This window comes from Camelus bactrianus, chromosome 7 (assembly GCF_048773025.1).
Source record: "Camelus bactrianus isolate YW-2024 breed Bactrian camel chromosome 7, ASM4877302v1, whole genome shotgun sequence".
NCBI lineage: Eukaryota > Metazoa > Chordata > Mammalia > Artiodactyla > Camelidae > Camelus > Camelus bactrianus.
The window spans coordinates 9,930,075-9,958,013 of NC_133545.1; the positions used below are offsets into that span (position 1 = coordinate 9,930,075).

At 39.1% G+C, this 27,939-nt stretch overlaps 3 protein-coding genes across 3 annotated transcripts in view; all 3 read right to left on the reverse strand.

Annotated features, from left to right (window-relative positions):
- LOC105071588 (olfactory receptor 2A2-like) overlaps window positions 1-27,939 on the reverse strand; it is a 92,819-nt gene that overhangs the window by 64,240 nt on the left and 640 nt on the right. The window contains exons 2-3 of the mRNA XM_045516007.2: window positions 24,912-25,012; window positions 15,814-15,868 (exon numbers count right to left, since the gene is read on the reverse strand). The gene's annotated coding sequence lies outside the window, so the exon portion shown is untranslated. The remainder of the gene's footprint in view (window positions 1-15,813; window positions 15,869-24,911; window positions 25,013-27,939) is intronic.
- On the reverse strand, window positions 10,976-11,911 carry OR6B1 (olfactory receptor family 6 subfamily B member 1). The gene has a single exon (XM_010954441.2). It carries the CDS (start codon window positions 11,909-11,911, stop codon window positions 10,976-10,978), a length of 936 nt encoding a protein of 311 aa, XP_010952743.1.
- Window positions 22,984-24,921, reverse strand: LOC105071681 (olfactory receptor-like protein OLF3). Its single transcript, XM_074366869.1, has one exon. It carries the CDS (start codon window positions 24,813-24,815, stop codon window positions 23,874-23,876), a length of 942 nt encoding a protein of 313 aa, XP_074222970.1. The 5' UTR covers window positions 24,816-24,921; the 3' UTR covers window positions 22,984-23,873.

A 27,939-nucleotide genomic window follows, 5' to 3' on the forward strand; every position in this document is an offset into this window, starting at 1 on the left:
TTTTTAAGTGCATACAGAGATTTTCTCCAGGGTAGATCATGAGCTAGGACATAAAAAAGTTTCAACAAATTTAAGAGAACAAAAATTATATCAAACATTCTTCTGCCCACAAGAGTGTAGAAATAGAAATCAATCACAGAAAGAAAAATAGGAAAAATACAAACACAAGGACATTAAACAACATGCTACTAAGAAAACAAGAGGTCAATGAAGAAATCAAAGAGGAAATCAGAAAATACCTTAAGACAAATGAAGATAACACAATTGTCCAAAATTTATGGTACACAGCAGAGGCAGTTCTAAGGAAGAAGTTTATAGCAATATAGAGCTATCACAGGAATCACAAAATATCTCAAGTAAGCAACCTAACCACCATCTAAATAAATTAGAAAAAGAATAAGAAATAAAGCCCAAAGTCAGCAGAAGGAAGGAAATAATAAAGATCAGAGAGGAAATACATAAAAAGAGACCAAACAAATAGAAAAGATCAGTGAAACCAAGAGCTGTTTTTCTGAAAAGATAAACAAAATTGACAAACATTTAGCCAAGCTTGTCAAGAAGAAAACAGAGAGCACCCAAATAAACAAAATAAGAAATGAAACAGAAGAAATAACAACTGATACCACACAGATACAGAAAACATGATAAGAGAACACTATGCCAACAAATTGGACAACCTAGAAGAAATGAACAAATTTCTAGAAACATACAATCTGCCAAGACTTAATCAAGAAGAAATATAGAGTTGGACAGAGCAATCACCAGCAGTGAAACTGAATTTGTAATAAATAAATTCCCAGAAAACAAAGCTCCAGGATCAGATGGGTTCACAGGCGAATTCTTCCAAACGTATAAAGAAGAACCAAAAACTTAATCCTTCTGAAACTATTCCCAAATATCGAAGAGGAAAGAACACTTCCAAATTCATTCCACAAAGCCACCATTACCCTGATACCAAAACCAGACAAAGGCACTACAGAAAAAGAAATGAATATAGATTCAAAAACTCCTCAACAAAATATCAGCAAAATGAATTCAACAATATATAAAAAGAATTATACACCATGATCAAATGGGATTTATTCTAGGAATGCAAGGATGTTTCAATATTTGCAAATCAATCAATGCGATACACCACATTAACAAAAGGGAGAATAAAAATCATATGATCATCTCAACAGATGCAGAAAAGGCATTTGAGAAAATTCAACATCCATTCATAATAAAAACTCTCATCAAAGTTGGTATAGAGAGAATAAATATCAACACAATAAAGGCCATTTATGACAAACCTACAGCTAACATCATACTCAATAGTGAAAAGCTGGAAGTTTTTTCTCTAAAATCAGGGACAAGACAAAGATGCTTACTCTCATCATCCCTATTTAACATAGTGTTGGAAATTCTAGTCACAGGAATCAGACAGAAAAAAAAAAAAGAAAGAAAAAAGATATACAAATTGGAAGGGAAGAGGTAAACCTGTCACTATCTGCAGACGACATGATGCTCTATACAGAAAACCCCAAAGTATCCACCAAAAATTATTAGAACTAATAAATAAATTCAACAGGGTTGAAGGATACAAAAATAATATACAGAAATGTTTCTTTTCTATATAGTAATAATGAACTATTAGAAAGTGAAGTCAAGAAAACAATATTGTTTAAAATCACATCACAAAGGATAAAATACCTAGGAATAAACTTAACCAAGGAGGTACAAGATCTATACTCTGAAAACTACAAAACATTAATTAAAGAATTAGGAAATGACACAAAGAAATGGAAAGTTATCTTGTATTCTTGGAATGCAAAAATTAATATTGTTAAAATGGCCATGCTACCCAAAGCAATCTACAGATTTAATGCAATCCCTATCAAAATACCCATGACATTTTTCACCAAAATATAACAAATAATTTAAAATTTCGTATGGAACCACAAAAAAAACCTGAATTGCCAAAGCAGTCTTGACAAAAAACAAACAAACAAACAAACAAAAAAAACCTGGATGTATCACACACCCTGGCTTCAGACTATAGTACAAAGCCACAGTAACCCAAACAGCATGGTACTGGCACATGAGTCAATGGAACAGAATAGAAACCCAGAAATAAACCCACACAATTATGGTTAATTAATCTATGAGAATGGAGGCAAGAATATACAATGAAGAAACAACAATCTCTTTAGTAAGTGGTGCTGGGAAAACTGTAAAATAATGAGATTTTAATATTTCCTCACATCACACACAAAAATAAACTCAAAATATATTAAAAGTCCTACATGTAAGTCCTGAAACCGTAAAACTCCTATAAAAGAACACAGGCAGTAAACACTTTGACATAAATTGCAGCAGTATTTTCGTAGATATGTCTCCTAACGCAAAAGATATAAAAACAAAAATTTTTTAAATGAGACCTACTTAACCTTGAAAGCTGTTGCACAACAATGGAAACCATTGACAAAATGAAAAGACAATCTACTGAATGGGAAAAAAAATATTTGCAAGTGATATGACCAATAAGAGGTTATTCAAAATACACAAATATCCTAAATATACAAACATTTCATATAAAAAACTCAATATAAAAAAACCAAACAACCAGATTGAAAAATGGGAAGAAGGGCTGAATAGACATTTTTCCATAGAAGATATAAAGGTGGCCAACAGGTACATGAAAAGATGCTCAACATCACTAATTATTAGAGAAATGCAAATCAAAACCTCAATGAGGTACTACTTCACTCCTATCAGAATGGCCATCATTAAACAGTGTACAAATAACAAATGTTGAAGAGGACATGGAGAAAAGGAAACCTTAGTATACTGTTCATGAGAATGTAAATTGGTGTAGCTACTTATGGAAAACAGTATGGAGGTTCCTCAAAAAACTAACAATAGAACTGCCATATGACCCAGCAATTCTGCTACTGGGTATATATCTGAAGAACACAAAAACACTAATTTGAAAAGATACGTGCACCCAATGTTCACAGCAGCATTATTTACAATTGCCAAGATATGGAAGCAACATAAGTTTCTAACAACAGGTGAACAGATAAAGAAGATGTGATCCATATATCCAATGAAATATTACTCAGCCATAAAAAGAGTGAAAATTTGCCATTTGCAATGACATAATAAGACCTAGAAAGTATTCTGCTTAGTGAAATAAGTCAGACAGAGAAAGACAAATATACTTTGTTATCACTTATATGTGGAATCTAAAAAAAATAGATAAATGTGTATACCAAAACAGAGACAGACTCATAGGAATAGAGAATAAACTAGTGGTTACCAGCAGGGACAGGGAAGGGGCTTTGGGCAAGATAGAGGAATGGGACTAAGAGATACGAACTTTATAAAATAAACAAGCAACAAGGACATACTGTACAGCACAGGGAAATACAGCCACTAGTTTCTAATAACTTTAAATGGAATATAATCTATAAAAATATCACTATATCTATAAAAATAACCACTATGTTATACACCTGAAACTAATAGAATATTGTAAATGAACTATAATTTAAAAAAACCTACTCACAAAAAGACTGTCTGATCTCACTTTCATATGGAATCTAAAATAGTCAAACTCACAGAAGCAGAGAGTAGAACGGTGATTGACAGGGACTGAGGGAAGGGAGAAATGGGGAGGCAATGGTCAAAGGGTACAAAACTTCAATTATGCAAAAAAAAGTTTTGGTGACCTAGTACACAGCAAGTGCCTACAGGTAACACCACATTGTATACTTAAAATTTTCTAAGAGGATAGCTCTGTGTTAACTGCTCTTAATACAAAATAACACTAATTACTAACAATAATAAAGGGGGTAGAGGAAACTTTGGGAGGTGAGGGTCATTATGTCATGGTCTTGATGGTAGTGATACACTTACAGATGAATACTGATTCCTGAACTCATCAAGTTGAATATATTAAATATGTTCAGCTTTCTACATGCCACTTATTCCTCAATAAAGTGATCTTTTAAAAAAGATACATCTGCTGGTGGCTTGGCTATTTGATGAGAATGAGAGAAAGGAGTACGGCTCCTGACCGAAGGGCTGTAACAGTACATCCTTGTGAGAGATTCTGATGGCTTACACATGAATGGTGACAACAGTGGCGAAGGATATAAGCCATCAAGGGACACAGAAAAGGATGGATCAAAGTAGAGAGCAAGGAAAATGAGAACAAAGACAATAACTGGATAATAATTGGAGAAAAGGAGTCAGTTTGGTTTTGAGAGTTATGAAGAAATTATGAATGATTAATTTCATCATTTTGAGTTTTAGAAGCTGACACTACAGCTTGTCTTCATAAATCCAGTTATTTTTCCTGCTCAGCAGCAGCAGCAGCAGTTCCCCCATTTCTGTTTTTGTAGCATGCTACATATTTGCTGATGGTTTTAAAAGCTACGAGATCTGTTGAGTTAAGTATTATGATTGTAGCACTATCTAAAGCAAGTAACGCATAGCTGGGTCTTTCTTGAGTCTGTCAGTAATAGCCACTAGAATTAGTAATAGCTAATAGAATTATGTACATCTTTTGTATTCTGCTCTTAAGGAACCTTTCAAGACATTTAGAATAGTGTTGGAGAAATACTCTGCATGGTCCCAGGAAACTTCTTAGTTTCTTTCTTTTTTCTCAGAAGTACAAGTTCTCCCTTAATTCAGTTCAGCTCAGATTAACATTGTTACTCAAGCACCAGCTATATGCCAGGAACTGTGATAGACTCTAGGAACATGAAGATGAATAAGACAAGGTTCCTGCTACTTCGAGATCAGAAAAGAGAACATAGGACAGCTGATTGTGCCACAGACAGGAAGGGGAGGCACTAGCTGGTAAGGTTCCTGAAGGACGTGATGCCTAAATTGATTTAGAAGAATGAAAAAAAAAACTAATTACATAACTGGAGGTGGAAGGATGCTTTAAGCCCTGGAAACAGCTTGAACAATACAGGGATGACTGAAACAGCATGTCACATTTTCTAAACTACAAGAAGTTTGAGAACATAAAGTTCTATGCGGGAGCGTCAGGCCCTGATGCTGGAGAAGCAGGTGCTGAGGCAGGAGGCATGGGCAGGAACACAGACAGGGCTTTATGACCAAGCTAAGGACCTGCTCTTCACAGATGGTGAAGAGAAACGCTGAAGTGTTTTAAAGAAGAATGTGGCAGGAGCACAGTGGCATTTTCATTTAGGAGGGAATTATTTTATCTTGGAAAGAAGCAGTGTAGCACTTATTATGTAGGAAAAAAGAAGAAAATATGAGGTAAGTAAAAAAAGAAGGACCAAATGGATGAGGAAGAGATACAAAAAGCTTGCAACGCAGCCACTCCTAGACAAACGCTTAAATTTCGTTATCTATACCTACAGATTTTTTTTATTAGGTTATTGTTGGCCACTTGGTCTCAGCCCACCATGGGGACATTTCAGTGTCTCAGTCTAATCAAAAGAGAAGCACTCCAAATGTCAGAAATGTTTTATGCAGAGTTGTAATAGCTGCTCTAGTCTGCTCTCAGCCCTGAGCCCCACTGTTACCATGACAACCTCCACAGCAAAAGGCAAGGTTGATGAAGTTGTTCTGATCCAGAGGCTTTGCCTCGCTGTTTGGTGCTTCTGAATTTTCAATATCAAATAAACCACTGCCAGTCTCCTTGCACACTCTGTTATACATCTGAAATATTAACTTACCTAAGTATCATATTTTAACATAGAATGTTCACCCTATGTGTACACTTATGGGGTCGTAAACAGCCCAGTCCACAAACGCTTCTGGACCTCAGAAGAATCAGGCAGTGGACAAAAGGAAAATCATATTTTTGCCATTCAGTGTTATTCTGTCTTGATATAAGATCACAAGCACAGAATGTGAGAAGCAGGTTAAAGAAATAGTTGCCTCAGTTCTCGCAGACTCTATGGGGCTAGTAAACCTTCATTTGACCAATATTTGACCCATCTATTCTCGCCTCTGCATCCTGAAAATTGTTGCTGCCTCCTCCTTTTATCTCTTTTCACAAAAGTATGCATATGCCATATATTCATGTATTTTATGCAATCATACTATACATCCCTTCTGTAATTACTTATTTGTAAACTATTTTTTACTCAATAATGTACCATGAGCCACTTTCTATGTCATTTTTCTTTAAGCTACAACATTTTCCATCATAAAGACATGCTACATTTTACTCTATCCAGTTCTATTTTTTAACGTGCTGGGGTTTTCTTTTTCTCAATTTTTCTATTTTTAAACAACATGGCAATGAGCATCCCATTAACTGTTTCCACGCATATGCATTTCCTTAGTATAAATGTCTAAATTGGAATTATTGGACTACAGTCAGCATTATTAGCCTTCTTCATTTAACATGCAACTCGAGTTCTCACTACAAGCTCCCATACTCAGTATGTGTTTTGCCTGTAAAACCTTGCCTCAAATAAAAATAAAATAGTCCTTTATTGAACACGTACTCTGTGCTGTGCACTGAACTCAGTACTTCACCTGTATTTAGTTATCTTCCAAACGATGCAATAAGGTAGGTACAGTTATGAGCCTCATTTTATAAACGAGGAAACTGAGGCACCGAAAGGTGAAACTTGCCCAAGTTTACAGCAGGAACTAGCTTCAAAGTCGGCCCAGAACCCGTCTTTCTCAGTCGCTGCACTGCGTTCGTCATGACTGGTCTCTCCTCACTGCTCAGGCTGTGTGTAAGATGTTACCTCCAATGAGGGCTTCTAGACCATTGTTACTAAAGGGTCACCCAGTCCCACGCTATTACCATGCTGTTTACTCACCCCCTTGCCCCGCCCTGCCCCACTGCCCCACATCTAGTCTTGGACAGATAAACAGTGAACAAACCAACATGAATTTAACCTGTTAGTGAGAAGCAGGAAGACAGAAGAGGTTGTTCCAACAGCACTGAGAAACAGAAGTGTTTGCAGTCAGCCAGGAAAAGAATACCAAAATAAGATTCCTGAGTCAGATACAAACCTGGTGAACTTTTCACAGTCCAGTAAACCACATCAGCCCTGGTTCAGCTTCTCTAATGAGACTGCAGAATCATAACATCTTGTCAACGTCTGCAGGTTCACTGATAAGCACATAGGGCTCTGAACTCTGCACCTTTGTCTTTTGTAAATTCTTGGTTAGACACACGGCAACACTCCCCAAGAATGTCACATTAGGATCAAGCAGGCTTATTAGAAAAAGCTCTGGCATAATATCAAAAAATCAAGAAATTGTCATTTTGTCTTTTTCTAAGTTTGAAATATTAAAAAAAAAAAACAAAACTACACCTTCACATACAGAGAGGATTGCTTCTTACCTGGCCATGCTGGACTGGGAGCTCGATGTAGTGCCCCTGAGAATGGGTTGGTCTTCATTCAGAGGGCAGTGATGGGGAAGGATTTTTTTTTTTTTTTTTTTTGGTAGGCCTGAGCATTTTAGAAAGTTTATTTTAGGAAATAAGGTACATGGGGGTTTTAGGCAACCAAAATGGAGTAGTGTAGTAGATATTTACTGTTTTGCGCAACCAAGCTCAGATTGCTCCCTTTTCTTGCTTTCAGAAATCCCAGTTTCTTCTGTCTGGAATGATCTTTGCCCAAGAAGCCACATGTCTTGCTCCCCCAGCCTCTCTACATATTTGCTCCAACATCACTTTCTCAGTGAGGGTTTCTGTGACCTCCTATCTAAAGTGTCAGATCCCCACCATCACTCCCTGTTGCTCTTCCATGCTCCCCCGTAGCACTATTACCACCTGAAAGGTGTTTGTTTCCTAGGGTTACTGTAACAAGTTACAACAGAGTTGATAGCTTGAAACCATAGATTTATTTTCTTACAATTCTGGGTGTCGAAAGTCTAAAATCAAAGTGTCGAGCGGGACGGTGCCTCTTTGAAGGCTCTCGGGCAGAATCTTTCCTTGCCTTTTCCAGTTTCTGGTGGCTCCAAGCATTCTTCGGCTTGTGGCCACATCCCTGCAGTCTCCACCTCCATCTCTCTCCACACTGCCTTCTCCTCTGCCTTCCCCCCTTCTCTCTCTTAAAGGAATACACCATTGGATTTAGGGCCCACTCAGATAATCCAGGATGATCTTATTTCTAGGTCCTTAACTTAATGACATTTCAAAGACCCTTTTTTCCAGATAAGTTCACAATCACAAGTTCCAAATTGAGGAGGTGGATACATCTTTTTGGGACCCATCATTCAACCCACTACATCATGTATGTATGTATGTATGTATGTATGTATGTGCACATGTATGTATCATGTATGAACAAATATATTGTCTGCTACCTGTTTTGATCTATGAGGGTGACAAGGTTTTGTGTTTTGTTATTATTGTATCCCTACCACTTAAAATAGTGCCTAATACATTGTAAGTACTCAGTAAATATTAGCTACATTAATCAATTAATATGGCCACTTAAAAATATACTTCATGTGTAATTAATATTTTTATTTTATTTGATAAACTTCCTTATGGGTTTGGTTAGTGATAACTAAATCCTGAGGGGTTGGTCCCAGGGTAAACCATTAAACGTGACCACCAGAGTTTACATTACGGTTACCTAAACCCAAGCAGTCTGGCACAAAATTTGTAACTTGCTTTACGCATCTCACCTTACAAATAGCTCTCTTCCATGTGCCTTTATCCATTACACTGCTGTAAATCATCTTCTCTCTGCTGAGGCTGATGCCTACCTCGGTCTGATCCGTTCCCCTTGGTGTGCTGAGACCACGCATTTATGTACTCTTCTCACAAAGGAGTCAAGGCGTCATTACTGATTCCCATCTGCTCTTTGAAACGCAACAGAATTTACAAAGACATTCTTCTTCCACCTTCTCCCTCACCCAGACACTTAAGAGGAAAAACAAAGAAGCAAACATCCCCTCATATTTGCAGTCTCCTAGCTTATGCACGTGAAGCCCAGCCAGTGGGGGGATGATTTCAGACAGGTCTGGAGAGCAGTCTTCCCGACTAGCTCCCCCACGTAAGCCCGAACCAGCTTCAGCTTGCTTAGATCTCACTCTGGTCCAGAGCTTCAACAAACAGGTCCGGTGATCCTCACGACCATCGTGTAAAGAAGGCAGAGCACGCATTGTTATTCCTATTTTACACATGAGGAATCAGGTTTCAGAGAGTTTAGACGGTTTGTCCCAGCTCACATGGTAAAACTGTATCTGGGACTAAAACTCAGATCATCAGCAACCAGCCGGTTTTCACCCCTCATTTACTGATTCCTGCTAAGACTGTTTTTGCCTGTTTTCCGGTGCACACATTTCATAGCCCTATGTGACTATACCATTATGTTTTGATTCATCTGAATTATCTGAGAAAATCATCACTTTTCTTTATATATTTGGATTTTAAATAGAAATACCTTTATAATCACCTCATTATTACATCAAGGGACCAAAATATGTTCCAGGAGCAAACATTCATTTCCATGATGAGAAGCGTGTCCTTTTGTGTATTTCTTCTTCTCTAAAGTGAGGTAGGCTTCTATTTTACTTTGGTTTCTTTTCTTTCCTGAGGGCTATACTTCACATTTGTCCTTTTTTATTTTATTAACAGTTCTCCAGATACAGTAATTGGTGATTCCAACCGCATCCCTGCACAATTAGCTTCCACATTCGGCTTGTTTTCTCTCTGGGGAGATCCCATGAGCAAAGAAAGGACCCAGGGATCAGGGTGAGCAGACCTGAGCTTTTGACCTCTGCTCCCCACTGTCAATGATTATACATTATTTACTTCCTTCTGTTCTGGAAGATTGTAAAATGTAGCAAAGAATCCTACCCAATGCCTCTTACTTCAAAAGAAAGAGACAACATTTTTGAAGGTATTGTTTGAGAAAGAGGATGCAAATGCTAAAAGCCACTCTATTTTTAAACTGTTCTAATGGAAGATTTAAGTTCCTACTGACATTAGCATGTTATAGGGAATATAGCTTAAAGTATAGCTCCCTTTGCCACGGTCAAAACTATGAACCAAGAGTGGGCATATCTATGGACCCTTCTGCAGGTGTGTGGGCACATTTCTCAAAAAGGTAAGGTGCACATGGGAAAGGTGTCAGATAAATAATTAGGAGAGTTGAGAGTCGCTGTGGTATAGGATGGAAACCTGCCAATCCCTAAAACTGAGCCAGTTATATAGTATATGAGATGAGGGAGTAAAGGTCAGGGGAGCTTAAAACAAAAAACAAAAAAACTTCAGAGGAATGAGAGGACACTGAGATCGGAAGAAAAGAGGACTGATGCGGGCAAGTCTCCTTCAGCAAGTAATATATTTGATGGTATTTATATATTATCATCTATTTTGTGCTCATCCATGAGAGGATACAAACAAACATTGTGACATCTGGAAGGGAAATATGAAATTCAATACAAACCAACTGTATAAGTTACACAAGAAGACAAAATGTAATTGTAAAAGGTACAGTTCACTTACAGATAACAGAAAGCACTCCAGCTACTTGAAGCCAAAAAGTATTTAATACAGAGAACTGGGTACTTCAGAAAGTATTGAAAGGCCTAGACAAACAGTCTAGTCTCTGCTGGCAAGATCGACTCCCAGCATAACATCCAGAGCAGGACTGTTAAAGAAGCTGCTCCCTCTGTCTTGGTCAGGAAGCCGAGAAGTCGGGAAGCCATCAACAGATCTGCTTCCCCACAGGCTTCAGTGCTTTGCTAGATCCTAACACAGCTAACATGCACGCTGCCATCTCTCTCTCCCACTTAACTCCGGAATTTACCCCATCTTAGATCACAGCCGAAGAGAATTCTCTATTCAAGGGGCATGTGCCCTTAGAGCATTTGATCAAGTCAACCAAGAGACTGTGGCTGGTGTGGATGTGGTGATGTCGCATTAACACGAGCGAAATCCAGCTGAGGCATTAAAGGAGAAAGAATGGAGGATGGAAGAGCGGGCACCAAGTCAAATCACTTTTTCCTAATCAGTGGTAACACACTAGTCAGGTCGGATGGCCTGGCAATAGGCCAGTTTCTTCAGAGCCTCTTTGACCTCTCGGTTCCTCAGGCAATAAATGAACGGGTTGAGAGCAGGAGTGACAATGGCATAGAAGACAGAAATCACTTTGTTCATGTTGAAGGCATGGATGGCTCGAGGCCGGGCATACATGAAAATAGTAGCTGAATAGAAGATGGTGACCACCACGAGGTGGGAGGCACAAGTAGAGAAGGCCCTCTGCTTTCCCGTGGGCATGCATAGGACAGTGGCCAGAATGCACCCGTAGGACAGGACAGTGATAGAGAGGGGGAAGAGGAAGATGACCAGTGCCAGGACAAAGTCCACCAACTCAGCCATGGACATGTCTGTGCAGGAGAGGTTAAGTACTGGAGAGATGTCGCAGAAGAAGTGATTGATGACATTGGGGCCACAAAAGCTGAGGCGAGAGATGAAGCAGATCTTAGCCAAGGAGATGCCAAAGCCTGTGGCCCAGGAACCAAGAGCCAGGCGGAAGCAGAGCCCATGGCTCATAACGGTGGGGTAGTGGAGTGGGCGGCAGATGGCCACGTAACGGTCGTAGGCCATGGCAGCCAGGAGCACACATTCTGTGCACATGAGTGCAATGAAGAAGTAAAGTTGTATCATACAGTGAGCGAAGGAGATGCTGTTGCTCGCAGACCAAAAACTGAACAGCAACTTGGGTACAGTCACAGAGATGTACCAGGTCTCCAAGAAAGACAGGTTGGCCAGGAAGAAGTACATAGGCTTGTGCAGTGGCCGGTTCTGCTGCACCAACAGGATGATGATCATGTTTTCAGCCACTGTCAGAATATAGGCCACAAGGAACATGAGGAACACTGCTGCACGCACACCCCTGCTCCCAGGGAACCCCACCAGAATGAACTTGGTGACCCGTGTCTGGTTCTCCACCTCCATATTGGAGACACAGGGCTTAGCTCTCCTGGAGGAAAAAAATCACTTGGTCAGATTCGATGGTCCAGTTAGAATCCTCCATCTTTTGCCTTCTCTGACTAGTAATAACAGTGGTGGATACCATTTTTAAATAATATATCATAGGTTAGATCATACACTGGGTGTATTATGCACAGAATGTGATTTGATTCCCACATAGCCTCTTTATACATGTTATTATACCCATCTTAGTGATGAAGAAACTGAGTTTTAGAGCAGTATTATGTAACTTACCACATTCCCACTGGTAGCTGGGCCGGAATCACATTCAAGTCTAAGTCTAAACACCTACCTGCCCTCCATAACCACATCCAAGTTAAACATGATCAAAGCTCCACGTTCCATGTTACCACTGCCAATTCAAAAGGATGCAATGGCTTTCCTGGCCTCCACCCAGAGCTCTGGAAGCTTTGCCTTACAGTTCATTTATCCTTCACATACCGTTCCATTTTCCCTCTACTGTGTGTAGAGTGCAGACAGAGTGCAACTGCATTGTCTGGGAGGTGCGTGGGGAGGTGGGACAGGGAGAGAGTTAGGCTTTTCCGTATGAAAAGCCTGGACTTCAGTCAAGTACCAGGTTTGCCCATAAATTGCTCTATGACCTTGAAGTCTTTTTTTTTTTAACATTTTTTTATTGAGTTATAGTCATTTGACAATGTTGTGTCAAATTCCATAGAATCTTGTATATATGACCTTGAAATCTTATGCTCCCTGAAACCCAATTTCCTCTTCTGCAAATGTGAATATTAATATTTATTTAGCTTATATCAATGTGGATCAAAACCCAGATGAAACAATGTAAGTAAAATTTTATATAAACTCTGCACAACAGGCAGGGTTGGGCTAACAGGAGCAAGGAAAGCCACGGCTGTGGGGCGAGCAGACAGACATGAGCTTCCTCTCAGGGAGATTCAAATCCTTGGGGGTGGGGGTGAGAGTCTCTGAGAAGAGATTTTTTAAAATAAGCAAACAAAAAGAAATATATAATAAAATCTCAGATGTTTTCTATGAAGGTTAAAAAACAGAACGTGATACTGGTGTGATCGGGGAAGGCCCCCCTGACCTCTGGAGGAGGTTGACATTTAGGCAGAGAAGGATGCCAGGGCCCAGCCCTTTGAAGAGCTGAGGAGGGAGAGAGCTGCACTGAGATGAGCCAACACTGCTGTGCTGTGATGCTTGAGGAACAGGTGGGAAAGGTTGGCAGGGCCAGAATGTGCAAGACCCCATCGGTCATCATAGGGGATCTGAAGAGTGGTCTAAATATAATGAGAAGCAAGTGAAAGGTTTAAAGCGGAATAGGGGCACGGTATGAGTTATGCTGTGGAAAGATAACACTGTTGTTCAAAAGACTCTATGAAAGCAAGAGGGGGGTTGTGAGGTTGACGGGGGCTACTCAGAGAAGGTGGTGGTAACCTTGAAGAGCGTGGTTTCAGAGGAGTGGGTGCATTTCAGAAACATTTTAGAAGAATCTTTTTTTTTAACAGGTGAACTTAATTTTAATAACATAGTCTACTTAACCCAGTATACCCAAAATATTGTATTTCAACATGCAATCAACATAAAAAAAATCAATGAGGTATTTCACATTCTCTCCTCACATTAAGTCTTTGAAATCCAGCATGCATTTCACACTTAAGCAGCACATCTCAGTTGGGACTAGCCACATTTCAGGTTCCTAATAGCCACCTGTGACTACATGCAGGGCAGTTTTAGAAGCCTGTAAGACACATTTTTCCTTCCTAAGCATTTGCCTACTTGTCAGTAGAACTCTGCAGGTGTTCACTACAGCATCTGCACTACTGTAGAAGTTCCAAACATAGAAGAATCTTTAAAGGTAACTGATGGAAGAATCTTTAAAGGTAAACAGGTGAGGAAGAGAGAAATCAAGGAGGGACCTCAGATGTATGGCTTATTATATGGAACTGGTGCCTTCTGCTATGATGGAGAAAACTTGGGATGTTTACAGACATTTTCCTCAGAGTTGACAAGAAGGCAATGGGCAAGAATTTGGTAGGGCTTTGTTTTAATTAGTTTTAACATAAAGCCCGAGCAATTGGTCCACAGCATTCTCTAATGATAATATATTAAGCACTTACTAGGTCCTGGAAGTTCTTTGCTGAGTAATTTTCAAACCGATATTCCATTTAATCCACAAAACAATACAAATGAGGTATTGTTATTCTAATAAATGTCACATTAAGTAACACTTCCAAGTTAGAAATGAGAAATCAGAATTACAGGAAAGCTGAAGTCTGTCTGGCTGCAAAGGCATGGCCTTAACCACTAGGCTGTCTCACATCCAGTTGAGGACTACCAGACTTTGCACTCACACCGCTTCTTTTATATTTAAGATGCCTGATGATATTAGGAAATGCTCTTTAATCCTACTGAAATTTCAGTATCAGCACAGGCTATTAGAGATGAGTCCAAATTTAAAGAAATACCAATATGACACAGAAACATATTCAATTACACAGGTAAAATGAACATATAGAAATGCTTGGTAAATGCGTCAGAGAAGAGATACTCATTGGACTGAGTCTTACAGTAGAAGTAAGTGAGAGGACGAAACATTTTAGGCAGACGAATTAGAGTAAACAAATACATGGAAGTGTGAAACAGCCTGACATTTTCAAGGAAGCAACTCGTTAAGACCTATTGACTGTGTGAATGGACAGATTACTAGTGAATGAATGGGTAGGAAAGGTGTGAGACAGAGAGAGCAGGGGGCAGGGATGCAGAGAGAGACAGAGACAGAGAAATAAAATAATGTCAAGAATCAGATCATGGAGACCTTTATGGGGAATATTAAGTCATTTAAGAATGAGTCTATATTACAGACAATAAATAATCACTATAATCATGGAATATTTCTTGGCAGCTGAAAACATCCTCATATTTTACCCTGGCTTTGGATGTGGGAGTATGGATTTGGATGGGTCGGGGCTGCCAAGTCAGAGATTGAGAGATGAGTTAAAGACAACACACTTACAGCAGGCACTTAAAGACACACACAAAGAAGAGAAAAATTACCCCAGTTACAATGTTTGTTAAAGAAACAAAGATGAACACGTTCAGACATACCTGTTCACAAGCTGCACAGGTAACTGCACTCCCAGAAGAAGCTCAATAACAACAAAAAATTCCCCTGTTTTCCATCAGCAAAATGAAGAGTGCACAGGCACTAACTATTACATACGAATAGGAGGAACTGACCACATGTATTGTCAATGTATTATTTTACCAGAAAATTTGTAGACCTTTTCACTCATAATAATTTCTACTTCACCACAGTGTATTCAAATTTGTTACCCCTAATAGCAGAGTTTTGCCATTGATCTAGAATCAGGTATCTTAGCTTCTCTCCATTCTTGAGCCTGCTTTGTATTACTTTCCTTCAATTCTGTCTGCATTCTACACAAGCGTAGGTTCCCAGTAATTAATACTTGATAAAACAGCATACCCTCCTTCCCCATCAAGACAACAGCAGTTTCTGTAACCACTATCACAAATGAACTGCGGGGAAGATGCCACAGCCTGCAGCATGAGGATGTCAGAAGGCATGGTAGGGACCTGCAGCTTGGGATCAGAATCTGGGGTGCTTATTTCTGAGCCAACACCAAGAGATGCTCCTCAAAAGTAGTAGAGGGGATGTGTTCTCTCTGATCAGGGCACATCTGGCTGTACTTAGATTTTAGAAGATGAGACCGTCACCCTGATTAATCGCTGGGAATTGAGAATGGGTAAAAGTGGGAAGCATGACAACAGAATTAAATGTTTAGGATGTAAACTTTGCTGTGTCATATGAACCTGAAACAGAGCTGACTGCATAGTTAGAAGGGGATGCTCTGAGCAGGGACACTTACCTTGACTCAGCAGCCTCCGATGGAGCCGAATGTGAAAAGAAATTCTTCACTGATTCTAAAATAGGAAGAAGTAGAAAAGAAAGATTCAGGTATTGAATAGATGCGAGGAACTCACTGTCTAAGTGCACAAAGTGTGAATCGGCACAGATTACCCAACTGCTTCCAAACTGACAGCCAGGAATAGATGAGAGGGGAGCCCTAGGCCCTAGGACCACATCTGTGCCTGATGTGGCACCAGGAAGGCTCTCCCAGCATCCCGGGGCCAGAGCACCCATTGCCTTCCTGGCAGAAGCTGCAGTGGTCTTAGGCACTCCAAGGTGTGAAGACCTCTGGATTCTGAGCGTTTTATACGGTTTCAAGACCTGCCCTACAGCTCTGCAGACACCCACGAGAAAAGCCCTTTGACGATGGCACTTTGGTCTCTCGCGGGAGCCATGAGCCATTTCTATTTGCCCATTTGTGGCAGTCTTACTTATTTTATACAATATTAGTTCCATAGGCGGGAACGCCCACTTATGGCTGCACACTTTGAAGATAATCACATTGGAATTTATTCTTTGTTGAAACATGAAGAGAAAAAATTACTACTTTTAAATTTATTTAGAGACTTTCAATTATTCAATCTTCAGTTACTTGAAAACAGGACAATCATATCAGTGCTCCAAGGGAGGTACTAATATTGAAAGTAAGCCTATCGCTACACTTAATGAATTTTTAAATAAAAGTTGGTGTTTTAAACGCTAGTGCCATAGTTGTGTGCCAACTTTGTCGTGATGTGGTCACCACTACTTTGCAGCTGCCCATGGGAACCACTTGACCAATATTTTACGTCCTGGGACAAAACTCCGGTTTACGAAACATCACTTCTCTGTGACCTGCTGAACTGTTAAGTAGCCCTCACAGAAAGAAAAGCCGTCAAATTCATTGGGATTTCATGCAACGGTCAATAGAGTTATGGGGCAGCCATTAGCAATTCAGTTCACCACATGTGTTTATGGTAATTAAGCAGCCTTTAATATAGGGTCTCTTCTAGGGCTGAAGTAGGAAAACCAAACTGCAACAAATAAAAAATAAAGCACTTCTTCTAAATCTCTGCCCCCTATTTGTCTCAAAATTCTGGGAAAACTCTGACATCCTGTAAAATGTAGCATTTGATGTCATCCACAATTTCCCAAAATGGGTTTTCAATCTACCATGATGTGGTGGTCACTAATGAAAACAAACAATGACAGAGCATCCACCAAGCAGTATTTGTGCTACCCGGGCTCTGGTCACCTGTTGTGGTGGCAGTGTGCAAGGGAGACTGAAAAGGAGGAGCGTACTTGTCCAAAGACAGGGAATGCTCATCTATTGTGGGTGGGTTCTATGCATTACTGTGCCTGTGGTTCCTTATGCAGGAGGCTTAGGGTCCAAATTTCATACAAATCATTTCAAAGAGGTTGGAGATGTTCAGCAGATACAAACTGGCTATATTCTACAACTTGCTTGCACTATCTTATCCTAGAATTCAGATGCACAGGCTTTATACAAGATCTTATGGTAGCTCACAGTGAAAAAATGTGACAATGAATATATATATGTTCATGTATAACTGAAAAATGGTGCTCTGCACTGGAATTTGACACAACGTTGTAAAATGACTATAACTCAATCAAAAATTAAAAAAAAAAAATTGTGTGAGGAATTACCAGGCCGTTTTCCACGACGGCTGCACTGTTCACATTTTCTGTAGCCAATGCTTGTTATCACCTGACTCTGATGCTCGTCATTCTGATGGCTGTGAAGCATATCTTATTGTGGTTTTCATTGGCATTTCCCCGATAATTAGTTATGTTGAACATTTTTTCATGTGTTTACTGGTTATTTGTATATTTTGGAGAAATGTCTATTTAAATCGCCCATTTTAAATTAGACTACTTGTCTTTTTATTATTGAGTTGTATGAATCCTTTGTATGTTGTGAATACATGCCCCTTATCAGAAAAAAAAAAAGATACACAGGCTTTTCTTGGAGCTGTCTGTTTACACTTGTTGGCAGTTCCAGGTTGTATGTTGTGAATACATGCCCCTTATCAGAAGAAAAAAAAAAAAAGATACACAGGCTTTTCTTGGAGCTGTCTGTTTATACTTGTTGGCAGTTTCAGGTTGTATGTTGTGAATACATGCCCCTTATCAGAAAAAAAAAAAAAAAGATACACAGGCTTTTCTTGGAGCTGTCTGTTTATACTTGTTGGCAGTTTCAGGTTGTATGTTGTGAATACATGCCCCTTATCAGAAAAAAAAAAAAAAAGATACACAGGCTTTTCTTGGAGCTGTCTGTTTATACTTGTTGGCAGTTTCAGGTTGTATGTTGTGAATACATGCCCCTTATCAGAAAAAAAAAAAAAAAAGATACACAGGCTTTTCTTGGAGCTGTCTGTTTATACTTGTTGGCATTTCCAGGTTGGAGAATTCTGCAGATCCCTGTCCAGGGCATGTGGGAAGCAACAAGGAAACCCAGGGAATTCCATTGTCTGTCATGTTGTTTCTCTGGTCCTGAGGTCCTTTGGTTGGTCCCTCCCTTTTTCCCCAGAGTTTTCCTGTATCTGTTGTGTTATGTCCAGGTTTTTTAATTGTAAAGGACAGTTCATTTTTTTTTTTTATTGCTGAGTGGTATTCCAGTATACAGATGTTACCACTGTTATCTATTCACCATTGAATGGATATTTAGTTCTGTTTGGGGCATACTTTCAACAGTTACCCAGGATGTTTACAACTCTGTTTTAGCCCTCACTTCCTATTGTATAGAGCCTGAAGGTTACCTAGAGGTGAAATCATTGGGTCTTCTCTGGCTTTCTCTAAGCATGAGTCCAGCCCCGAGTATGTGTGAAGCCTTCTCAATTCCTTTGTATGTACCTGAGGTTTTAAAAGCTCTTATTCACCCTGTATGTCTTTTTCCAGCCTCTTCCTTCCCAACCTTTTCAGTCTGTCTGTTGGGGGTCTCAACTGTTATCTCTAGTGTCAAGCTGCTGCAGCTGATACTTTTGCCTTTAAATACTTTTGGTAAATGCCATCTGGAAAGCCATCCCAGCCCTGAGAATACTCTGAGGTGGCAAAACAAAGGCAAGCCTGCGTGTCTGTCCTTCGGGTGGCTGCCAGAGAGAGGTTGAAACCACCAAAATGCTTTGAGGATAAGGTCCAGGTTGCTATTTCTGGCTAGCAATATGCACCAGGTAAAGGTAATGGCCTGCACGCCAAATTTCTAATTTCCTTTTTGATTTATGGGTTATTTAGAAAAATGGGGTTTAATTGACAACATCTTGGGGGATTTTCCAGACGTGTTTCTGTTACTTGCTTCTGATTTAATTCCATTATGTTTGAAGAAAATGCTCTGTATGATTTCAATTATTTTACATGTGTTGATATTTATATTCTTCTATTGTTGAATGGGGTGTCATTTAGGACAGATTGATTCAAGTTTGCTTTATCTTTACTGGTTTTTGTCTACTTGATCTGTCAAATACCGGAGAATGATGTTAACATCTCCAATAATAATGGTGAATTTGCCTACTTTTTATGTATCTGTAGTTCTGTTATTAGATTACCAGAATGTTTAAAGTTTTCTTGACTAACCAATATCCTTATTATTATATAATGTCCTACAATTTACCTTGTAATATTCTTTACTATGCTGATCACTTCATTTGATAGTAATATAGTTACTTTAGCTTCCTAACTTTAATATTGCATGGCATGCTTTTTTCATCTTTTCACTTTTAAATCCATCTATGTCTTCATATTTAAAGCGGATCAATTGTAGAGAGCAGATAGCTGAGTCTTTCTGTTTTATTCTACATGATGTCTTTTAATTATTATGCCTCGACCATTTTCATTAAGTGTTATTATGGATACACTTGCATTTAAATCTATCATGTTTCTATTTGCTTTCCATTTTGTCTAATTTGTTCTTTGTTTCTCTTTTCTGCCTCTCTGCCTTTTTATGTTATCTTAATTATTTCATTTTACACCTATTGCTTATTAGTTAAATCTCTTTTCAAGTCAGCAGTAAGAGTCGGAAGAACTTTCCACAGACTAACTCCTGTCTCCAAAAATGACACTCGGTGAGTCAGCACGATGGGTAGTAGCAGTATTCCTGAAAGCCATTTCTGAAAGCCAACCTGCGTGACTAGCAATTTAACTATAAATTGGAGTGACTGAGAATAACATTAAAATATCCTATGGAATCCAAACTAAGTGCACATGTACTGGTTTGATTAGTGTCCCCCAAAACACATGTCCACCCAAAACCTCAGAATGTGACTTTATTTGGAAGTAGGGTCTTTGTAAATGTAATCAGCTCAGATTTTGAGATGAAATTATTCTGGATTTAAAGTGGGCCCTAGACTCAATGACAGGTGCCTTTATAAGAAGGGAAGACACCAGGAGCCACGTGGAGAAGACAGAACTAAGCAGAGATTGCAAGTGTGCCGACACAAGCCAAAGAATACCTGGGGCCACCAGCACCTGGAAGAGATAAGGAAGGATTCTTTCCTGGGAGCTGCAGAAGGAACATGGCCCTACTGACAGCTTGATTTTGAACTTCTAGACTCCAGAACTGTGATAAGATAAATTTCTGTAGTTTTAAGCCACCTAGTTTGTGGTACTTAGCCATGGCAGCCTTAGGAATTGAATTCAGTACCTCAACTCAAGTTTCCCGTAGCTGGAGTTCCAAAATGTTCATAACCACATTGGTACCATCTACCACTAGGTAAAGTATGAAAGATGGAAAATAAGAATGAAAAATGACATTAGTTGAACCAATTGCAATTAAAGTTCCTAATTGTGAAAATTTTCATAAGGTAAATATAACTTAAACACACACACACACACCCATGTACCTTGGAGGACCCCATGCAAGTAAGGAGCCCTGAAGTTTAAGCTTCTTTAGCTCCATGGGTAATGCACTTCAGGACGTAGAAGAGGAGAGTTAACTGCAAATACAATGTCCTTGAGACAATCATAGTGTATATAAAGAATGATCATACAAGTGGACATGGAACCTACGCTGGGAAAGAAGTGGGGCCAAATATTTTACAAGTTATACTCTATGGTGTGAACTAGAAAAATAGAAATAGGAACAAATGATCAGAGAGTGGGGTACTTGACGCGGAGACATTAAAGGGAGTGCAAATATTGACAATGGAGTATGAGGCGGCGTTTAAGGTATAATCACAGAAGCAGGTGACTGCAGTGGGTCAGAGGACAAAGACTGGAAAGAAATAAAAAGTCAAGTAACTGAGATGACAGGATACTGAATGGACCTTTTGCATCAATGCAGATATTCTCACAGGTATGACAGAATTAGTACTAGGCCAGTGTAAAACAAGGAGGGTGGATGGTAAATGAAGGGAAAAAGAGGGGATGGTGGTGCGATAGTCTGACAGCATATGCTTCAAAGGAACTGGAGTCGGTTAGGGAAAAATAAAAAGAGCTTTGGTCTGGAAGAGGCAGAAGATCGGGAAAGATACCCTCTTCATCTTCCTACCCAGCATTAGAGAAAATGAGTCTGTGTTTGAGAGGGCTGATGGGCATCAGCACTCTCAGTGAATAGTCGGGTTGAAGTTAGAGCAAGAAAGAGAAGAATACATTCAAAAAAGACACTCAGAATAAGGAGCACTTTGTGATAATGGAGCACAAGTTTCAGGGGACAACTGGGAATGGCTGTGGTATCAGAGGAGATTTGCATTTTGTTCAGACATTTAGAGCAAATTAAGATAAAAGCCCAGATGATGAAGGACAAGCTGTAGAGTGTGGACTTCCTGCCAAGCCTCAGATAAACAAGTTTGTGAAGCATGAAGAATTACTTGGGATAGTCTCTAAAGGGAAAGTGGTTAATCAGAGCTAATTAAGACCTGTTTCTAGACACTGGGCTCTATCCAAGTCCTTATCCCCTGTGGGGGCAACGGCATCATTTTGTACTCACCACACTGGCCTTTGTTTCTTCACTTTCAACATACAGAAATTTAGAGCTTTTAAAACTCAATTTTACACTTAGAAGGTTTTAGTTCATTGCCTGTCCTATCACAACTTCAGTTTCATGCCCTCCCCAATCCTTTATTTTAAGCATCTTTTGTTGTCTAAAGTTTTCACGTTTTTTGTTTTATTTGCTATAGTCTTAGTGAAGGATGAATGGGTAATAATTTTGAGTTCTTGCATATGTAAACATGGTTTTCTGTCAGCACTTGAAAGTGAATGACGTCAAGAGAATGAAAAGACAAGCCACAGGCTGGGAGACAATTTTTACAAAAGATACATTGGGTAAAGAATTGTTTTCTAAAATATACAAGTAACTTTTAAAAATCAACAATAAGAAAACAAACAAGCTGATTAAAAAATGGCCTAAAGATCTTGAGAGACACCTCATCAAAGAAGACATAGAGATGGCAAATAAACATATGAAAAGATGCACCATATCACGTGTCTTCAGGAAATGCAATTAACAGTAAAATACCACTATGCACCTATTAGAATGGCCAAAATCTAAAAGTACTGACAACACCGCATGCTGGTGAAATACGGGGCAATAGAAACTCTCATTCACTGATGGTGGGAATGCAGGATGGTACAGCCACTTTGGAAGGCAGTTTAGTGGTTTCCTACAAAACAAAACAAACTTTTATCATACGATCCAGCAATCCTGCTATTTGGTATTTACTCAGAGGAGTCAAAAATATGTCCACACAAAACCTGCACAAAGATGTTTACAGGCAGCTTTATCTGGATTACCAAAACTTAGAAGCAAATAAGATGTCCTTCAGTAGGTGAATGGGTAAATGTCTGTGGTATATGCAGACAACAGGATATTATTCAGTTCCAAAAAGAAATGATTAAGCCATGAAAAGACATGAAGGAAACTTAAATGTACATTATTAAGTGAAAGAAGCCAGTCTGAAAAGGCTGAAGACTAAATGATTCCAACTATAAAACATCATGGATTTATTTTTACCAAGTTCTCAGTGATATATAATTGAGATGTACTATTTGGGATTTATTTTTATAAATTTTTCTGCTTATTGTATCTATGAAACCAAAAGACAAAGTAAACAAATGGAGTGAACTGGAATCAAAATTCAAAATAATCTTGGCAGATTGGCGGGAGGTGTGAAAATCAATAATAATTAGCAGAACAAAATATACATACCTTTATTTAAGTTTAAAAAAAGAGTACAGTGAGTGTAAAGACTTAGTAACCATTTTATAGGAAACAGGTGTTGGGAAATTAGTCAAATAAAAGACTATGGTGATGAATTATTTTGAAAATAGATAGTGGCAATGTTTGCACAACAATGTGAATGTAATTAACACCAGTGAACTGTACACTTAAAATTGCAAATTTTATGTTACATAGTGTATATGTGACCACAATAAAAAGACTGCAATGAAGCCACAGATTTTGCATCTTAAAAGCAAATGAGATCCAACGTAATGGTCTGAACAAATACTGGGTTTTACATCATTTATTTCAGGACATCACATCACAGTCTAGATCAAGGCACACAGGGTACTGGAAGTTCCAAAACTGATTTTATTTAGGAAAGAGTTGGAAAAAACCATTTGTGATTATCCCAGAGGAAATAAGACTATTCTACAAATAACTGGAGTATTGTCATGTAGAAAGAAGATCAGACATTCTCCATTCTTTTCCACAAAGTGTAAGTAGACCTGATTGGTGCAATTCATCTGTCTATTCATTCCACAAACCAGGTGCGCTTGATGAAGCCATGGATCATTCCTTTAAACACTGATACACTAATGAAATTTTAAAATGGGCAGATGAAGTCTAAATACTATGGTTACCTGGGAGAAGATGACCTAAAAAGAGTCCCTCTCATGAATCACTGACATGTAAATCATCTAGTGTCGGCCTGTGTAAGGAAATCCATTAATCCTGTGAAGGAATGCTTCATTTGAAAGCCAGGATCTAACCATTAACAGTCTTCTTTGGTGTGAGTGTGGCAGTCCCATGTTCACTTCTCTGATGTCCTTTTTGATTTTGATGATAGATAACAAGAAGTTCTTACTTTACCCCCTGCCTCTGAATTTCTCTAAAACCTTATGGAGAGCAGCCATAACTTCCTTATTCCTCAAGCTGTAAATCAAGGGGTTCAACATAGGAGCCACCACAGCATAGACTAAAGCAACCGTCTTCTCCTCTTCCACTGAGGATGCTGACCGTGGCCTCAGGTAGGTGAAAATGGTAGCCCCAAAGCACATACAAACCACAGTGAGGTGGGAGGCGCACGTCCCAAAGGCTTTGCTACGTCCCTGAGAAGAACGAATGTGCAGAACGGCAGCAACTATACGACCGTAGGAGAACAGAACCAGGGAAAAGGGAAGCATGATCAGCAGGAATCCTGAGACGGCCACCATGACCTTGTTGAAGGAGATGTCCACACAGGCTAGCCGTAGAACTGCTAAGATCTCACAGGCAAAGTGATTAATAACATTGTGACACAGGGGAAGCCGGAAGGTAATGATTGTTTCCATCAGCGAATTCACAAAACCAGCCACCAAGCAGCCGGCAGCCAGCCCCAGGCACAGCCCTCCGTGCATGATGACTGTGTAGCACAGCGGGTGGCACACGGCCACATAGCGGTCATAGGCCATGGCTCCCAGCAGGAAGAACTCAGATCCACCCAATGCCAGGGATATGTAGAGCTGGAGCACACAACTCATGAATGGGATGGACTTCTGGACTGAAAGCAGGTGGGCCAACATTTGTGGGGCAAAACTGTTTGTATAACAAAGGTCCACCAAAGATAAAACACTAAGGAAGAAATACATGGGGGTATGAAGCCTGCTGTCCAGCCTGATCAGAAGAAGAATGAGGAAATTTCCCACAATAGTCACCAAGTACATGGCCACGATCAAGACGAAGAGGAAGACCTGAGTCCCCCAGTCACTGGAAAGCCCTAGCAGAATGAACTCATTCACCCCTGTCTGCGTTTTATTCCCCTGGCCCATGAGTTTCTGAGGAACAAACTAAAGATGTCAAAATAACAAATCATGGAAACTCGGGATTGGAAGGTGGTTTTCAGACCACGTGGAGAGCCTACCCACCTGACCTTAAAGTTCTCCTAGAATGTCTCAGCCAAATCATCATCCAAACGTTGCTTGAACATATCCATGGATGAAGGACACAGTGGGACCCAGCTGTGCAGCTGCAAATCAAGGAGAAAAGAAGTTACCTTCTTGAAATTCAGTTTATTGGAATATAATTTCTTCTCCTACACATCTGCCTTTAGATGGAGGAAGGAAATTAATGAAGTATTTAGACTTAAAATCCTACTGAATTTAGTAATTATTGAGAGAATTCCTGTCTTTCTGGTTAGAAAGTTTTAAGCCCACATGAAAGATACACTTCTGAATTCTGCATGATGTTCAGTATCATTTAACTTCTTTTTGTTTACTGTGTTTCTTCTCTAGCTATCTCAGACACAACCCAACTCACCTCTCCTCAGTGGAATGTATCCGTGAAATCCTGAATGTTTTAAGTAATATTTTCATACTTTTAATTGCTAAGTTACTTTGAATTTATTTTCTGTAATTTGCCCTTTTATTTTGAGTGTCAGGTGGAAGAACTCCACTACACCTATGTCACACCAGTGGCCCAGCTGGGCAAGGTCAACCCAAGATGGCTGACTTGAAGAATCAGATGTTGAATAAAGAGAAGGCATACATAGCTGCTAAAATGTATCTCATGTCCCCCAAGGGGAATTTAATAAAGTGTTTAATGATGGTAGGTTATTACTTAACAACAATGTTTTCTCAAGGAAGGGACAACTCATTCAATTCCCAATAAAGCAGTGATCAGTCCTCACCAGTGAAGGTAGGAGGATAGAAAATCAGGTCTTAATTACAGAACATGACGACAGAGGCAGTCAGAGTTGTTCAGCCAAAACCAAAATCTCTTTTATGTTTGCTCACCTAAAGAAAGAAAAAGCGACCCATAATGAAATCGTACAGACGGGAGCTTGAGGTGTCTGTAACAGCCCTGTGGCAGCATGTGAAGGCTCCACACGAGAGATCATTATCCCAATGTCTTCTGCCCTATTCATGCTATAACTATAGATGGACAGCAGATTACAATTATATCCATTGAAAGTTTCCAGTTTCATCCAAAAAAACTTTTAGAAAGATTGTTAGAGATCACACCACTTATAACACAGATGGTTGGAGGACTTAAAATTATAGTTTATCATACGGTTGGTCATTAAATATTCTGGAATTAGTATTGTTTTGAGTAAGTTCAAAATGTTAAGAATTTACTAAAAGCAGAGCTTTTCAGAAATTGAATATCACACAGAAATTAGTAGAAATGATCAAAATGTCAGATACCACATTCAAGGCCTTGCACTGGAAGCTTTCGGTCACTTACACCAAAATCGACTGGAACAAGGTACTCAGCTGCACCATTGGCAAAGAAATGCACACTATTTAAAGATACGGGCAATATTCTTCACTATGAAAAGATTAAAAAATCAAAATCTTGATGACAAATAGGTAGTTTATAATCAAGAATGATGTTTTTTCTAGCGTGTTCAAAATTAACAGCTTATACAGCCTCATGGCTACAAATGAATAGCCTAGTCTTCATTATTGTGTATTCTCTTCTTTGTAATTTTGTTTTGCATTATATTTATTTGTACATCAATTTCTTTTTGTTCTGCTACATTTTACATTAGAATAAAGAATACTGTCATTACACTGTTTGGAAATTTTCCTAGTCATGAAAGTCCTGATAAAAATGTGGGCTGTGATAATGTCTACTTTGCTTTCCTATCCTTATGTAAATGTACTTCTGGCATTCCAGTGCTTTTTACAGATGTGCCAATAGCTAAAGAGAACACACTACAAAATACAGCTAAATGTAAGGCCCATCCATCCTTCCCCATCCAACCACTTTCTTCCAATATATGAGTAGGTACACTTAGAGTTTTCAGAATATTTGGACAGAGGCAGTCGTCAGGTCCATTGGGACAGGCAAGGGAGTTTATGGAAAATTCATTATAACTACTTCATCTAGGGATGTCATTTTTACATCTAAATATTTTAACTATATTTCCTCCACATGGAAGTGTTTGTTTTTTTTTAAATTTTCTCCTTCCTGCCTAATATTATGATGGCTATAGACAGCCATCATATGCACGTGTGCACATCCACCCACCCACACCCACACCCACACCACACACACACACACACATATACAGCTGACCCTTGAACAACATGGTCGTTAGCAGTAGTGACCCTCCATGCAGTTGAAAATCCTCATATTTAACTTACAGTTGGCCCTCCATATCTGCAGTTCTGCAACCACAGATTCAACAAACCGCGAACCACGTAGTGTTGTACTATTTACCACTGAAAAAAATGTGCATATTAGTGGACCCATGCAGCTCAAAACCACGTTAAGGGTCAACTGTATGTGTATTTGTGTGTGTGTATACACGTATATACGTATATATATTTCAAAATTGCTAATATAGAAATAGAAGAAATTAATAGTTATTTTGTGCTTCATGCTTGGTATTAGGATTTAATTAAACTAAACAACTATGTAAATCACAGAGAAAACCTAAGACATACCAAAGTGGGGTGAACTATTTCCAAGAAGTGTTTCTACTGTGACTTGCTCTTTAAAGGAATACCAGTGATCGGTCCTACATGGCAAGCTCAGTCCTGACTGCCAGGGATCAAATGTAACTGTCATACAGCAGCTCTTCCAGGTTTACCAGCAGGTATGTATATGCACATAGTTGGTGTGGATGTGAAGGTGGTGACTAATTATGGGTTCATTTGCATTGTTTACACTTCTATAACCAGGAAGAAATGTCAGTTTTTAAAAATCAATCAAACAACAATAAAACAAAGGGTGTTTTTCTGGCTATCTTCAAATACATATTTTAAAAAAAGGAGTATTTGTGCTTAAAGCCATGTTGGTATTGCTCAGTAAGTCAGGCAAGTGTATTTCCAAGTGACACATTACTTGCAAGTAATTTTTAAATAAAATATGTTTAATATTATTTTAAAAAGTGATCTGTAATGTCAAAGTAAAGCCTATTTATTTGTAAAATTGTCTCTCATAAAC